The 15727-nt window shown below is 40.0% G+C and overlaps 1 protein-coding gene across 1 annotated transcript in view; it reads right to left on the bottom strand.

Annotated features, from left to right (window-relative positions):
* cdh17 (cadherin 17, LI cadherin (liver-intestine)) overlaps positions 1–14537 on the bottom strand; it is a 40992-nt gene extending 26455 nt beyond the window's left edge. The window contains exons 1-5 of the mRNA XM_088327201.1: positions 14486–14537; positions 9141–9197; positions 4688–4783; positions 3852–3989; positions 403–538 (exon numbers count right to left, since the gene is read on the bottom strand). Coding sequence (XP_088183327.1) covers positions 403–538; positions 3852–3989; positions 4688–4783; positions 9141–9191 — 421 coding nt within the window. The 5' untranslated portion in view covers positions 9192–9197; positions 14486–14537. The remainder of the gene's footprint in view (positions 1–402; positions 539–3851; positions 3990–4687; positions 4784–9140; positions 9198–14485) is intronic.
* Between the last annotated feature and the right edge of the window lie 1190 nt (positions 14538–15727).

Below are 15727 nucleotides of genomic sequence, written 5' to 3'. Positions count from 1 at the left end.
AAACATGACTTGACTTTACGTAAAATTCAAGCCCATTTCAATCTACGAAAACACAATCTTAAAACTCAATTTTCAAGGATTAAAAGCACCCGAACGAACCTTGCCTTTGAAGCTACCTTTGGCCGGAAAACAGATCAATATTTTTCCTAAGGACTTCCCCCAAAATCTCTGAAGGGCTAATTACTAAGTCAGGAACTTGCTCTGACCACCACTCAGAAGCTAACAATATTTAGAATTAAACTGTATAGTCACAAAAAACTCGTTCCTCTTTCATTTGAACGTCCGACAAATTAATTAAAGAACCGTGTATACATCAAAAGTCACGTCTGGCGGACCCATCCAACATGGCCGACTGTTTACATTCAGAGATGCGCGTGACGTCAAATGTATCAAAGCACGCACCTTCTGGCGAATTTTCTCGGACCAATGCGGTGTAGTGGGTCTGGTTGAAATATGGGGCGTGGTTGTTGACATCCAATACTTTGAGGGTCACGGTGATCGGATTCTCCACGACATCGCCGTCTTGTAACGCATCCACCTAGAGGCGACAACGCATCTTTATGGCATTTTCCCCACTATATGACATCGTCAAGAAATTATTTAGTGTGCCCAAAAATTTGCAAAATGTAAACTTTGTAGTATATACGCATAAAACTGCGAGTTACGTCTCTTAAGATTTCTTTCCGCTATCAGTCGTGGTAATATTGTCTGCTTTTGGATTGTGTCACAGCATAATAATAATGTCAAATTGCGATTAGCTGAATTACCTCCCACAATGCTTTTTTCTAGTGATGCTTGGTGAGGATTGATTCTGGTGAGGCACAGTCACATTTATAAATAAATGAACCTATATCTTATTCATCTTTTGATTGGCAGAGCAAGAAAGTAATACTTTTTAGGTCTTAAGTCTTTGCGCTGGTTCTTTTGAGTAAAATAATCTATCGATAAGTAATTTTCCGTTATAAAAAACAGTCCAGGCAACGACAAAGAAAATGACTGGAGGGGTTTACTTGCTGTACGTTTACTAATACTATCACTTATTCCATTGCCCTGTGGTCCTCTGCCATGAGGCAAGAGAATTGTGTGCCTCACTCTGCATATGCGAATGCTCAGCACAAATACAGCACATACTCAGGACCGGCCCAAGTCTTCATGGGACCCTAAGCAAAATTAGATTTGGGGGCCTCCTATTACTTGATTATTTCTATACCTACTAAAACTCATTCCATGTTCTACAACTATTTCAAATCGGGGGCTGCATGTGACATGTTCTACTTCTTTTTAAGTAGATTAGTTTCATCAAATTTGTTTTGACAACAACTACAGCAAAATAGTATATTAGGTCCCTGTTTCAAGCACTTCATTTGTCATTTAGTTATGAAGTATTACAGTAGTTACAGTATTACAGAAGTAGTTTTTTTGTATTTCTGAAGTCGGATTTTTATTGAAGTTTTGTAGTTTTTGTGGGGTTACTGTGTTTTTTTTGTACTATTTTTGTAGTATTTCTGAAGTACTTTTGTTGTATTTTGAAAGTAGATTTTTTGTTGTATATCTGTAGTATTTTCATAGTATTTTTGTATTACCCGCTTTATGATTATAGTATTTTTGAAGTATTACTGTAGTATTATTTTTTGGTCCTTTTGTACTGTCTCTGTTGAGTTTTGTCCATATGTCCATATAAGAATGTTTGTAGTATTTCTGTAGTATTTTTGTAGTACAGTGCTACTGTAGTTTTATTGTTGTAGTATTTTTGTGATATTTCCGCGGGAGAAATTTTGTAGTATCGCTATAGGTGTAATTTGCAGCATTTCTGTTATAAACTTATTTTAGTAGTATTTTTCTAGTAGTTTTTCATATTATAGTATCATGCATTTATATTTTTTTGTATTTCAGTAGAAGTATAATTAATGTATTTCCAAAGCAGTATTTTTGTAGTATTTTTGTAGTATTTCCATAGTAGTAATTTTGTCATATTTCTTTAATATTTTTGTAATGCTACTGTAGTTGTCTTTTTGTAGTATTTTTGGAGTAATAACTCTGTAATAGCATTTTGTATAATAGTATTACTGTAGTAGTATTTGTGTAATAATTCAATACTAATATTTTTTGTTTGTTTTCAGGATGAAAGCAAAATATTATACGAGGTCCCTGTTTTAAGCACTATATTTAAAAAATTAAAACTTAATCGTTAACCTTGAAAAACATTGAAAGCATAAATCAAAATATTCATAAATCTACAAACAAAACGATAATTTACAAAACAATTTAAACTTTTTTTATACTCAACAAAAGTCAACAGGAAGAAAAGCGTCTCGGAGGGAACTGACTCTCGATTGGTAGGTAGCTCCCACTCACAATGTCATGATTACTGATGAGAATCACCTGTGCCCGCTCATTTGGCGGCAACTGCAGCGGGTTCTGATTGGCTCCCTGTCAGTATTTGAAAGCAGTCCTGTCAATCCCCTGTTGTCAGTCTGTCTGCGAATCTCAGTGTATACTAGGCAAGCCCTTTTCGACCCTTACTCACGCCTGCACCGTTATTTGTTCCTGTTTGTCTCCTGCTACGACCTTTTTTATCTCGACCGCGTCTGCTCTCCCGTCCCAACTCACGACCCCTATTTGATCCCGACCACGTCTGCTCTCCCATCCCGGCTTACGACTCGTTTCCGAACCCGACCTCGTCTTTCTCTTCCAGTCCCGGCTACCGACCAGTTTTCCGCCTCTGACACCGCCATCGATCGCTACCGAAGATCCACTCCCGTGTTCGGATCTCAAGCCGAGTTTGAGAGCGAACAGCGGATCGTGGGTGCAGCCCTTCCTCGTTCCATCAATAAATCTTGTGGTAAACATTACGCAAGTGGGTCCTGTTTCCGTTCTGGTCCTGACACACAAAGCCGTTTCGTTCGTAAACGACATGAGCCGGTTGCCGCACCAGCCGTCATCCGCCTTTTCTTTCGGCGCAATTAAAAACTATGTTCGTAATTGCTAACTTAGTATATGTTAGTCACTATCTTAAATGGTGACATGATCCAAAAAGACAGAAAAGAGCGGAAAACCACTCTATTCAAAGGAACAAACCGTTTTTGACCGTCAGTGACGATGACGACGTTGTAACGGCAGAAAAAATAATGAGTTAGACCTATCATGATTACTCTTTGCCCTCACCTGTGCCCGCTCGTTTGGCGTCAGCTGCTGCTTGTTGCCTGATTAACTCCTCTCCTATTTAATAATAATAATAATAATTTCCTTTGTATTGTCATTCTTTGTAACAATGTACACAGAACGAAATGTCGATACACCTGACCCGTTGTAGCGAGTCGATGCAGCCGCAGCCAACAGAGGGCGCCGCCATTATACCAATTAGGTATGTCTCGGCCGAGGCGCGAACCAGCGACCTCCCAGTCTCAAAGCGGGCACACTACCATCTAGGCTACTGAGCTATTTATACCCAGTCACTCCCTGTCAGTCCATCAGCGAACCTCTGCATTCGCAAGGCAAGCACTTTGGCTCCCGTCGGTCCCGTTTTTAAACCCGTAGACCACTGTTCCTGATTCCCCGGCTATCGACCCGTTTTGTTCTCTTTGACCATGCTCTGATCTCCCGCTCCAGCTAACGACCCGTTTTTGACCACCGACCACGCTCTGATCCCCCGCTCCGGCTATCGACACGTTTTGCTCGTTTGCACCTGATTGCTGTGTTTGTTTTCCTCTATTTCTCAATAAACTTGTGAGTAAACGTTACGCATCTGGGTCCTCCTCCTGTTCTGGTTCTGACAAGAATGCCCCATTACTAGAAAAACAACGCGGTTAATTATTCCCAACACTGTTTATAAGCTCCAAAACGGCTGTTACCTCAAAAACGTAGATGTTTTTCCGCGACCAATCCAGAGTTTTTTCCAGATAGAGCCAACCGTCTTCTGTAATCTTGATGGCGTCTCCACCTTCGCCTCGCAGCCGGAAAGCGTTCACGCTAGGATGCTTCACTTGAAACTGAACCCAAAATCAACATTAAATGTCTTGAACTACTTAGATCAGGGGTGTCAAACTCGGGGGCCACACGATAGAACAAACATTCTGTCGGGGGCCGGACTAGTAGATTAAAGAGAAAGAAAAAGAGAGATAAAGCAATAAGAGAAAGAGGGCGGGACAAAGAAAGAAAAAGAGAGAGAGGGAGAGAGCGTGAGAAACAAAAGATAAAAAGTCATGAGAGAGGGTGAAAAGAAAGGGAGAGGAAGAAAGAAATCCAAAGAGAAATAGAAAGACAGATGGAGAGAAAAGACAAAAGAAAGCGCGAAGGGTAGAAAGAGAGAAAGAGAAAAGAGAGAAAATCAAAAAAGGAAGTTAGAGCAAAAGAGGTTAAAAGACAGAGAGAGAGAGAGAGACAAAGAGCAACAAAGGAAGAGAAAAAGAGAGATACAGAGAGTGAAAGAGACAGAGTGGGAAAAAAGGGGTGGAAAAGAAAGAGGGAGAGAGAGTGAGAGAGAGGGAGAAAGAAATACAAGTACAGTGTCTTTGTGAGAGGCACCTGGCTTTGGCAACATCAAGTTGACCTATTTCAACCTGAAGCTTGTTTTTCTCTTGCACTTCTCTGAGTGTCGTCTCGCGGGCCGGATTCAATCCCTTAGCGGGCCTGATCCGGCCCGCGGGCCGCCTGTTTGGCACCTGTGACTTAGATGTATGTGTTATACCTGGCAGATGGTGAAGGGAACAGGTGTGCCCTCTTGCACTTCCAATGCTGCGTTCTCAAAAGCGAGTTTCTTGTGCTCCAGGCCCGACCCGGCAGCCTAGAATAGGTTGGGAATGAGAGCAAGGTATCAGAATCAAACGGTGTTCCGATTATTCGTCTAACGTCATCGAAAGGGAATAATGGATTTTGATCATGTTGTTAAAAACGTGTTCAAAACATCACATTCAGTTGTATATTATTTAGAGCAGGGGTCTCCAACGAGGTGACCACGGGCCCCAGCTAGGGTGGCTGCGGATGTGTACTGAAAATAGCTCATCAGTGCTGGATCATTGTGCTTTTCTAGTAAAATTATTTGTTGTCGTTGACTGAGTCTATGTAACCCTATTTGCACTAATAAATCTTGTAATAGAATGGTAACGACATGATCGTCTTGGGATCAAGATGTCCCAGGTTCGATTCCCGGCTCCTTTGTGTTATATGTCGAAGTGTCCTTGGGCAAGACACTGAATACTTAATGCCCCCGATAAGCAGGTAGTCACCATGCATGGCTGACACTGCTGTTGGTGTGTGAGTGTGTGTGAATGGGTATTGTGATTTTCTAGTAAAATTATTTTTTGTCGTTGACTGAGACTATGTAACCCTGTTTGCACTAATAAATCTTGTAATAGAATGGTCTAGTTAAAACATGATTGTCTTGGGATCAAGAGGTTGCAGGTTCGATTCCCGGTTATATGTCGAAGTGTCCTTGGGCCAGACACTGAATCCCTAATGCTCTGGATAACCTGGTAGTTGCCATCCATGGCTGACACTGCTATTGGTGTGTGAATGTGTGTGAATGGGTAAGTGTAAAGCACATTGTGAAGTGCTTTGGGAGGTCTTTAGTGACTTGAAATGCGCTATATAAATGCAGACTGTAGTGTAGTGTATTAGAAACAAAAGTAGCTCAGAGCTTGGAAAGGGGTGGAGATCTCTGATTAAAGCCTCCTAGTGGCAAAAAAACACCTTATGTTAAAAAAGATATATACTATTGATTTGAATAATAAGCAAAAATACATGAACTGTCAAATAAACATACATGTTTTTTTAAACATTTATTTTACATAACATGAAGCTCCACTGGAAGGTGATTACATGATTGACCGACATCTTGCTGCTACGGATACCCAGAAACCTCAAAAAGGCAAAAAGCTTTGTCAAGGGGGTGTGACCTCGGGAACATGTTTTTGTTTTTTTAGAACAATTTGCAGTTGCACCTTCACTATGATAGGGGGCAGTGGTGCTTAAGTATTGTTTTTGTTTGCACTGATCGTGCGAACTTTGCACACAACAGATGTGGACACAAAGTGTATTGGATTCTCAGGTGACGCATTGGAAAAATATTTAAGATGGATGAAAAGACATTTAAGTCTGAGAAAGGTCACAAAACCAATGGTCACAAAGCCAAGACTGTAGCTTTCCTGTCACGAACCAGAACAGGAAACAGGAAGGAGAACCCAATCGCGTAACGTTACTCACAGTGTATTGGGTAGAAGAGGAATAAGCGCACACTCGATCCGTGGATCGTTGGTCGCGGAAGTAGATTGATCGCCATGAGTGGTCAAAATCAAACAGCTCAGGGTGAGGACAAAACAGGGGCAAAACACAGGCAAAAACTGAGATTCACAGGGCTTGACAAAACAAGAGCAAAACACACAGGCAAAACAGGGATTCACAGGCGGAGTTTAACATGAGTTTTGCAGACGCTTCGACAACAAACGACTCAAAGGACAGCGTTTAAGTACTATCTGTCAACGCGTTTCAGCTGGTGTCCATGGGCGGGGCCAATTGGGCGCGGTGGCAACCGTGACAGAACCTGGCTCCACATGGCATGGACTAATTGGGTGCCATGGCAACCGTGACCGCTCCAGCAAACCACTGTCAGAGCCAATATCCACAAATGGAAAAATTGGAAACAGTGGCAAACCTTCCCAGGAGTGGTCCACCAACTCCAAGTGTGCGACGACAGCTCGTCCAAGAGGTAACAAATAATCCTCGATTAATATCCAAGTAACTGCATGCCTCGCTGGCCTCAATTAGGATCAGTGTTCATGACTCCACTATAAGAAAGACACTTGCCAAAAATGGCGTTCCCAGGCGAAAACCCCTGCTGACACCAAAGAACACAAAGGGACGTGTCACATTTGCAACAAAGCATCTTGATTATCCTCAAGACTTTTGAAGGAGCTTTCTGTGGACTGATGAGTCAAATGTTTTGAAAGGTGTGCAGTCCGTTACATCTGACTTTGATAACTAAGAACGTAAGAAATGGACGTGAATGAGTTCATTTTTGGGCAAATTTATGCAACTTAAAATCCGGTGAGGATTGTACAAAAACAAAGTATGGTTTCTTTCTTAAATTTGAGCTTGCGGCTTTTAATCAGGTATGCGCTGTAATTCGGGATTTAAGGTACAGTGGAACCTCGCTAGTTCGCGGTTCCACTTTTGCGAGTTCAGAGCAATAATATACCTTACCTTCTCAATAAAAGCATTTATTGACTTGAGCAAGCGCGAGCTTATGTCAACTGAGGACACGGTGTGGACACTCTTATTGTGAAGGGGAGGGGGAGGCCCTGAAACAATGCTTAGTCATTGCTGCTTTGCTCACCCCCTCCTTCAACTCCTCCCACCTCACCTCCTTCTTCTGTGGCGCTGTTTATCATGGAGGAATTTGGCGACCCGACATAAGTATGTTCTCTTCTGTCACATTTCATCTCAAATTTGACTTTATTATACCAAAAGCGAGCGGTTGTTTGTACTACCTAAACACTGCAAATTGTGTGTAGTTTCGTTTATTTGTTGTAAAAGCCGTTCGAAGCCGCCAGCTAAAGTATGTTGTTATTGTCATAAGGTAGCGCTTTCACTTTCATTAAAATGAACACAGACCATTTTTTTAACTGTTGTTTCCCAAAACGCTTCACAAACACTCATCAAATATCACATTTTCACTGTTTTTATTTTCAATATGTAACCGGTAGCGTTAACAAGCGAAATAAGTTGCGATGGCTGCATGTGGTTGAGAGCGGTTAATACGATCATACTGAATGGTTCGTAGTGGTTTCGCCGCAGTCCTATTCCGTGTAAATTGATGATGTAAGACATGGCTACACTTGTGGGTCATGTTTTGGTACATTCAGTTCCAGTGTGAAGAGTTCTGGATGAGTCACCCAATAACTCCTTGCCATCATGCCAGCGATCACTTCAGTTCAATGGCGGAGGAGGTATACTGTATACCTGTGTAATGGGTGTAAAAATAACTTTTGTTTTATTGAAATATGTGTATAGTTTTTGGTAAGTGTCCTGCAATGATGAGTCCAAAAGTGCCACCTGCTGGTATGGGGTAGGGTTTGGTTTGGCTTTTGACACGTGACCGGAAGGCGGGGTTTTGTTGGCAGTCTACCCAGCGAGGTGCCAACGGTAAGACACATCTTTTGGTGCTCCACAAAAAAAAGTTAATTTTAAACATTATAACCACAACCGACAAATCTCTCAACATGCACAGTAATGTGATTGATGTTGTCAAGCTGTTAGGATTTATTTTCATTTTGTTTCGGTTGTACTAAAATGTTAATTCCCCTTGTAGAGATCAAAGAGATCAAAGCCAGCAGAGAAGCTAATGTTGTGACTCATTTCATTTGCAGGTTAATTGTATCCGTTTTTATGCTCATTAATGTTCTTATTTCTATTTTCTCATATATATAAAAAGGATGATGTTGGTTAAAATTCAGACTAAAGAAAAATATGTTGAATTCATTGTAAACGTTAAAAAACACCTATACGATGGATGTAAAAATGTATTGTGATATTCTAAAATGTCTTTTATGTAAATTGAAAAGAAAGCTCTTTGATATGCTTTGGGCAGTCTACAGAGTGAGGTGCCAACGAGATCAAAGAGATCAAAGCCGGCAGAGAAGTTAATGTTGTGACTCATTTCATTTGCAGAAACTGTGATAAAAACCTCATCATCCAGTCCAGCGTGAATGGGGATCTTTGGTGGGACAGGTACACCGCGGTTACACCTGTATACGTTTTTTTTAAGCATTTTTGAGGGGGGCGCCGCTACTTCGCGGGTGGTCTCGGTCCCCATTAACCGCGATAATCGAGGGATTACTGTAATACAACAAATATTCAATGGGAAAAAAAACATCAACTGTGATTGCAAAAAAACAACAAACAGAGGACATAGTGAAATAAGCAGCATTTGACTGCAACTCTGACACGTCAAGGACCCAAGTAGTAAGTTCAGTTATTGATTGATAACTCATGGAAAAACTTTTCTTATACGACCGGACGGGACAAAGAACAATTTTTCGCTTGGCTGATTCAGCCGTGAGTCACATTCAACAGGAAACGGAGACCGATTCCGAGAGGGCTGGCGTGTGTTTGGACATTTTCTTATGAATATGCAATGTACTCACATGGCCGAGCAGGAGTGCCAGAAGACACAGATGCACCATGGGAGTCATCATCACAGTCTGCGGATAAACAAGGAGATCAGTTCAGGCTGAAGATTAATATAAGGTTTATGAAGTATTTTTTTTTTTTTAGAAAAAATACATCTGAATTTGTAGTTCTTGAAGAAAATCAATTTGGGACTTTGTTTCTGTCTTGCCTGTTGCTGTCAAGGCCACTTGGGTGACCCCTCCTCCATATTTGATTTTTTAAGTTTTAACTATACACGGGTAACAGTTCCCCCAAGCATTTTTTTAGGTAGGGTAATCTCCGCCATGTAAAACATGGTTAGTAGGAGCAGGAGAAGCCTCCTGATCAGACTCAGATACAGCACCTTCCTCGTCTGGTCACCGTTGTTTCTCGGTGTAAAGCGTCATCCTGCTCTTAAGAAAGAACGAACCTTGGCCCTCAGGGTTGGGTAGGGTTACTTTAACTGGATTATTTTCAATTACTTTTGGATTACTCCAATACCAAATATGCTAATAAAAGACAAAAGAAACTAAATATGAATAAAATTACTCAATTTTGTGCAGGCTTGGGGAGTAACGGAACACATGGAACGGCAAAAATGATGTCGGCAAGCTGTTTGGATTTATTTTCATTTTGTTTCTGTGGCATTTTATGGTAGTTTTGCCGGAGATCAAAGAGATCAAAGCCAGGAGAGAAAGCTTACCACATGTTGTGAGTCATTATTTTATTCATATTTAGTTTCTTTTATTAGCATATTTGGTATTGGAGTAATCCAAAAGTAATTGAAAGTAATCCAGTTAAAGTAACCCTACCCAACCCTGTTGGCCCTAAAGAATACCTTTTTTGTGACAATACTGGGTGTTGCCCATCTCTCTCCAGGCCAACAAATGTTCCCAACCGAGCACCTTTTGCATGTTAGGTGAGTGTGCTAACCACTGTACTACGGAAACAAGATCTTTAATCACCGGGGAAAAAAATGTACAATATACATTAGATCACGTCTTTGATATTCTAAACTTGGTGGCGATGTCTTTACGTCCTTTGCCCCCTCATATCTTTCATATTTAATTTCCCCTATGTTCATCCTCGGAGCCTTTGTTTGAAAAATGCTAGTGTTCTAGTGATCCCAAGAGCCAAGAAGAAATCCGCAGGACGGAGAGCGTTCTGCATTCGGGCCCTGGTGCTGTGAAATGCTCTGCCCTCTGAGATTGGATCTGCAACCTCAGTGGAACTGTTTAAATCTAGGCTTAGAACACACTTCTATTCTATAGCTTATATCTCATATATGTGTATTGCAACATCCCTTGCAGCCTGGTCATCCTGGAAGGTGGATTACCTCATGTGCGGTCCCTTCTCAAGGTTTCTTCATTTTTCTCATGTTGAGGTTTTGAGTTTTTCCCTGCCCTCATGTAGGTTTTAGATCAGGGGACGGTGTCATAATAGTCTGTAGTTTTTTGAGACCTCTTGTGATGACTTGACTTGACTTTTATGACATTTTAAAGCCTCAAAGGCTTTTGGTTTGGTAAAAGACTTTGCATTTTGTGTATTTTTGTGTCTTTATTCCAACTATTTGTGTATTAAAATGAATAAATAACTAGATGGGTAAAAAAGACAATCAGTTCCTTGAAAAATAAAAATAGAAACAAATGATTGAATCTTGGAGTAAAATTAGGTAAAATGACTCAGTCAATGTTAGCAGTGAAAATGTTTACCGGACGCACATTAAAAAAATGTTTTATCCCCAAGATTTCTTTCCCAGCTGACTTTGTATCGTTTTTTAAAGTCCAGATTGCCAACACTGAGTAATTTAAGCAACTTAATAAGCACCAAGTTGAAACACAGACATCAATTCTAGAAAAATGAGAAAAAAGTCCAAATATTTTGACTTTTTTGTGACATATATATTCACCAAATGTCCACCCAAATTATCAAAACTGGAAGTCAGGTTATGCGGAGGTGCATTTGAATAAAAAATATTCTCTGCCATATTTGATCATATTTGTGTCACGGTTGCCATGGCGCCCAATTGGCCCCGCCTGTGTGGCGCCAGCTGCAGCTTGTTGACAGATTGGCTTCCTGTCAGTATTCAAACTCTGTCCTGTTAGTCCCCCTTTGTCAGTCTGTCTGTGAATCTCTGTTTTTACACGGTAAGCCCTTTTTCGCCCGTCACGTTTTTTGCTCCTGTTTGTCTCCCGCTATGACCTGTTTTGATCTCAACCACATCTGTTTTCCCGTCCCAAATAACGATCCATTTTTGATCTCGACCACATCTGTTCTCCCGTCCCAAATAACGATCCATTTTTGATCTCGACCACGTCTACTCTCCTCTCCTGGCTTTCGACTTGTTTCCGATCCCGACCACGTTTTTGCTCTTCTATCCCGGCTACTGACCCGTTTTTTCCGTTCCCGACACCGCCATCGCTCGCCACGCAAGTCCCACTTCTGCGTTCACAGCAACCTGCTCCCCGCGACCAGCGATCACTGCATCGCGTGTGCCATCCTTTCCCTTCTTCCTAATAAAACTTGTGAGAAACGTTACGCGAGTGGGTCCTGTTTCCGTTCTGGTCCTGACAATTTGGTCTAAATTATGTGCCTTGTTATGTTTTTTAATCAGATTTTTTTACATGGTCCTTTGAAAATTGAAATCCGGAGTACATAAGCTTTTTCTTATTTCGTTCAACCGAACATACATTCTCTTTATTCTTCTGTTTTTCTTATTTAAGTTGTAAAAATATATATCATTATAGCACAGGTGTCAAACTCATGGCCTGCAGGCCAAGTGTGGCCTAACAAATCATTTTATGCAGCCCGTGAGACAATGCTGAGAGAAACACGAGACAATGACTTGCATCATGTCAAACAATGACTTGAAGTTTTAAACATGTCCACCTGATGTCGCCAAAGCCAGGCGGCAGTCAAAAAGCACCCATTGTAGCTGTATTTGTTGACTACCATTAATCAACCAGAGAACGTTGAGTAACCCATCTTGATTTTATTTCACTTGGAATAAAAGTCATTGATGAGCTTTTTAAGGCATATGAAAAACATTTATATATATTGTACTTCGATGTCTTTCCAGAAGTTTAGAGAAGCTTTAGCTCCTTTCTACCATAGATATGAAATATAACAGTAAAATTCCAATATTCAAGTAAACAATTTAATAAACATTTTTTTAAATAGGCTGAAAGTTTTGTACATCATATAATTAATGATTTAAATTAGTATTTGTACACTATTTTTATTTTCAATTTCCAGTCTTCAATCGTTTCCTCAACTTAAATAAACTGTAGTGGAAATGGATTAAATTGTTGTTTTGCATTTTTTTTTACAAATGCACGGTTGATAAACACTGCAAGACATCGAATCTTAACGAAGGAAAAATATATTGAGGGAAAGAACCCTCAATAATCGTTTTATAATCAAATCTTACATCCCTGAATCATAATTTAAATGTGAGCCTCTGAAATGACCCCCAGCCCTTCAACTAAGGCACACCCTTTATGCCATTAATTTACTCGTACGGCCCACGTGAGAATTTTCCACCATGTGGCCCTGAGCTTAAAGGGTTAGTATGTTGACCAATCGGGACGCACCTTTTTTTCACCTGTACGCTGCATTCGAGGAAAGTCGTGTACTGTAAGTTCCAAATTCAAAGCCTTTGTAAAAACCAAAGATGGCTACTTCTTAGAACTTCTATCACAGTAAGCACAGATAAGACTGTATGACATTATTATTTTTGGTCATTATTATTTTTTGCTACTCAGTGTATACAGGGGTAGGACAGAAATCTCAGAGTTCCTACAGACGTGAAATGTAGCATCAGTAGCAACGATGGTTTAAAAAATGGGTAGAATTTTTCTGCTTAAATTGACATACCACAAACACAAATATGCCTTTTGAAGATAATTGATTTTAACTTCCTTTCCATCCTCAATTGTTCTTTTTTTCTACGTAGCTAATTTCAGGCATCCATTTTGAAATCAGATACTAGCAGACAGGGTTGGGTAGGGTTACTTTAACTTGATTACTTTCAATTACTTTTGGATTACTCCAATACCAAATATGCTAATAAGAGACAAAAGAAACTAAATATGGATAAAATGAGTAAATTTTGTGCAGGCTTGGGGAGTAACGGAATACATGGAACGGCAAAAATGATGTTGGCAAGCTGTTTGGATTTATTTTCATTTTGTTTCTGTCGCATTTTATGTTAGTTTTGCCGGAGACCAAAGAGATCAAAGCCAGGAGAGAAAGCTTACCACGTGTTGTGAGTCATCATTTTATTCATATTTAGTTTCTTTTGTCTTTTATTAGCATATTTGGTATTAGAGTAATCCAAAAGTAATTGAAAGTAATCCAGTTAAAGTTACCCTACCCAACCCTGCTAGCAGATAAGTTTCTTAAAAGAAATTGTGTTATGTTACTAAAAACGAGCAGTCAAAACATGAATTGTGGTTAAATAAACATGGTTTTTACAAGTTCACAATTTTTACAGAAGCGTTTTTGGTCCCTGATAAAGTCTGGCGAACATAACATCCACATTGCTCAAGGAAAGAAGTTTATCTCTGAGACTTGCTCTGCAATGTCAGTGGAACTGTTTAGAGCTAGGCTTAAACACAACAGAACATTCTGTTATTACCTATATTTCATGAAGATGAGGTCTCTGTATTGTGTGTGCAGCCCTTTGAGACTTATTGTGATTAAACGCTACGAATAAACATAACTTGACTTGACAATACTGTACTACACATGAGCATGACTCAAGTCGCACTATGAAGAGGGAAGTGACCTGATCGACAAGAGTGAAGGTGACATTGAGTTGTAGCTAATGACCTTTTTAGTTTAAAACACACCCACTTTTGACACTTTATATTTAATAACTCATACGATACATGTTTTCCTTTTAAACATCTCTTCTTCTTTTCCAAAGACGAGCCTTTATTTGTCCTTTCCTGGTTGAAAACAGTGCAAATGAACTAAACGCTGTATTTTCCACAAATGCTCTTCAAACACCATAATTAACACTTTTTTGGATTTTTGTATAATATGAATTCACTAAATTCTTTAAAACAACTTAATGAAATGGAAAAGGACTTGGAAACGACACGTGGGAGCATTGATCAAAACGAGTTAGCTGATTCCAAATCTTTCTTTTCTCCAATCAATAAAATTTCTTCTTATCCTTAACCTATGCAAACAGACAAGGTCATGCTCGAGAAACGATTGACAACGCACACAAGAAAAGGCCTCTGCCAGGAAAAAAATGACAAAGAAACACTCTAAAAACAACATATTTTAAACAAATTAAACCTTAAGTGTATGGAGACCTGCTCGGACGTACCTTTCTCCGGAGAGATCCAGCCGGTCGCTCCGGGTGTAACTCTGATGTGAGCTTCAAGTTCCTCTGTCAAACGTTAACCACGTTAACCAGCACTCTTTTATTGGATCTAATCATTGTCTAATCAGCCTTGTGGAAAAAAGCAGGAAAGAAGAAACACTGTAAGGTTTATCTTTTCACTACAGGTTACTTCACCAAAGTCAGATTATTTTGACACTGAATTCTGCTACACAAGGAGGTAGAAAAGAGCATATTAGTCAGATATTTGATAGAAATTCTCACTGTATTTCGGCTGATTTTTGTGTAAAAACGAGTGTGAAAATTGCTTCAAAAATCGCTTTGGATTAACATGTAAATACTGCATTCTACCTTTTTTGCTTTACCTCAATGAACATTGGATTGCTCCTTTGGCTGTGCAGGGCTTGACCACCGGGGAGGATATATTCCAGATAAATGGATTTCGATACACACTGGGCCTAAAAAACTCCAGCCCGACCTGACCCGCCCTGCAGGCATAAAACCCGAGCCAGGCCGAAACCAACCGATTAACTTGGGCCCGGAGTACAGCCAGCGCTGAAGTTCAGCGCCGAGGTGCAACCTTGGATTAACTCCGGACTCAGTCTCTCAAATCAAGTACTTGGTGCCGAAGTTTGCACGGCCCAAAGATAGATAGATAGATAGATAGATAGATAGATAGATAGATAGATAGATAGATAGATAGATAGATAGATAGATAGATAGATAGATAGATAGATAGATAGATAGATAGATAGATAGATAGATAGATAGATAGATAGATAGATAGATAGATAGATAGATAGATAGATAGATAGATAGATAGATACTTTACAAAGAGCAAACTTCAGCCCTGCACTTCGTGCACTAGGGAGCCTAAGTACATGCAGCACTAAGGGGCAGTGCCGAAGTGTGTTACTCAAGTAAAAGTACAATTACTTCAAGTCAAGTCAAGTCATGTTGATTTGTATAGCCCTTAATTACAAAGAGTCTTAAAGGGCTGCACAGACCACAGATTATTACAAACCACACACTATTATGACACCATTCCCTGATCTAAGACCTACGTGAGGGCAGGGAAAAACTCAAAAACCCCAACATGAGGAAAATGAAGAAACCTTGAGAAGGGATCGCACATGAAGTAATCCCCCTTTCAAGATGACCAGGCTGCAACGGATGTTGTAATAACAATATAATACAGCATAATATTGTTCAGAATAATATCACTCA

The sequence above is a fragment of the Urocampus carinirostris genome, chromosome 2, assembly GCF_059441175.1.
Source record: "Urocampus carinirostris isolate Australia breed hairy pipefish chromosome 2, RoL_Ucar_1.0, whole genome shotgun sequence".
Lineage (NCBI taxonomy): Eukaryota > Metazoa > Chordata > Actinopteri > Syngnathiformes > Syngnathidae > Urocampus > Urocampus carinirostris.
Note: the sequence above shows the minus strand (reverse complement) of the source record. Positions and strands in the feature narration are given on the sequence as shown.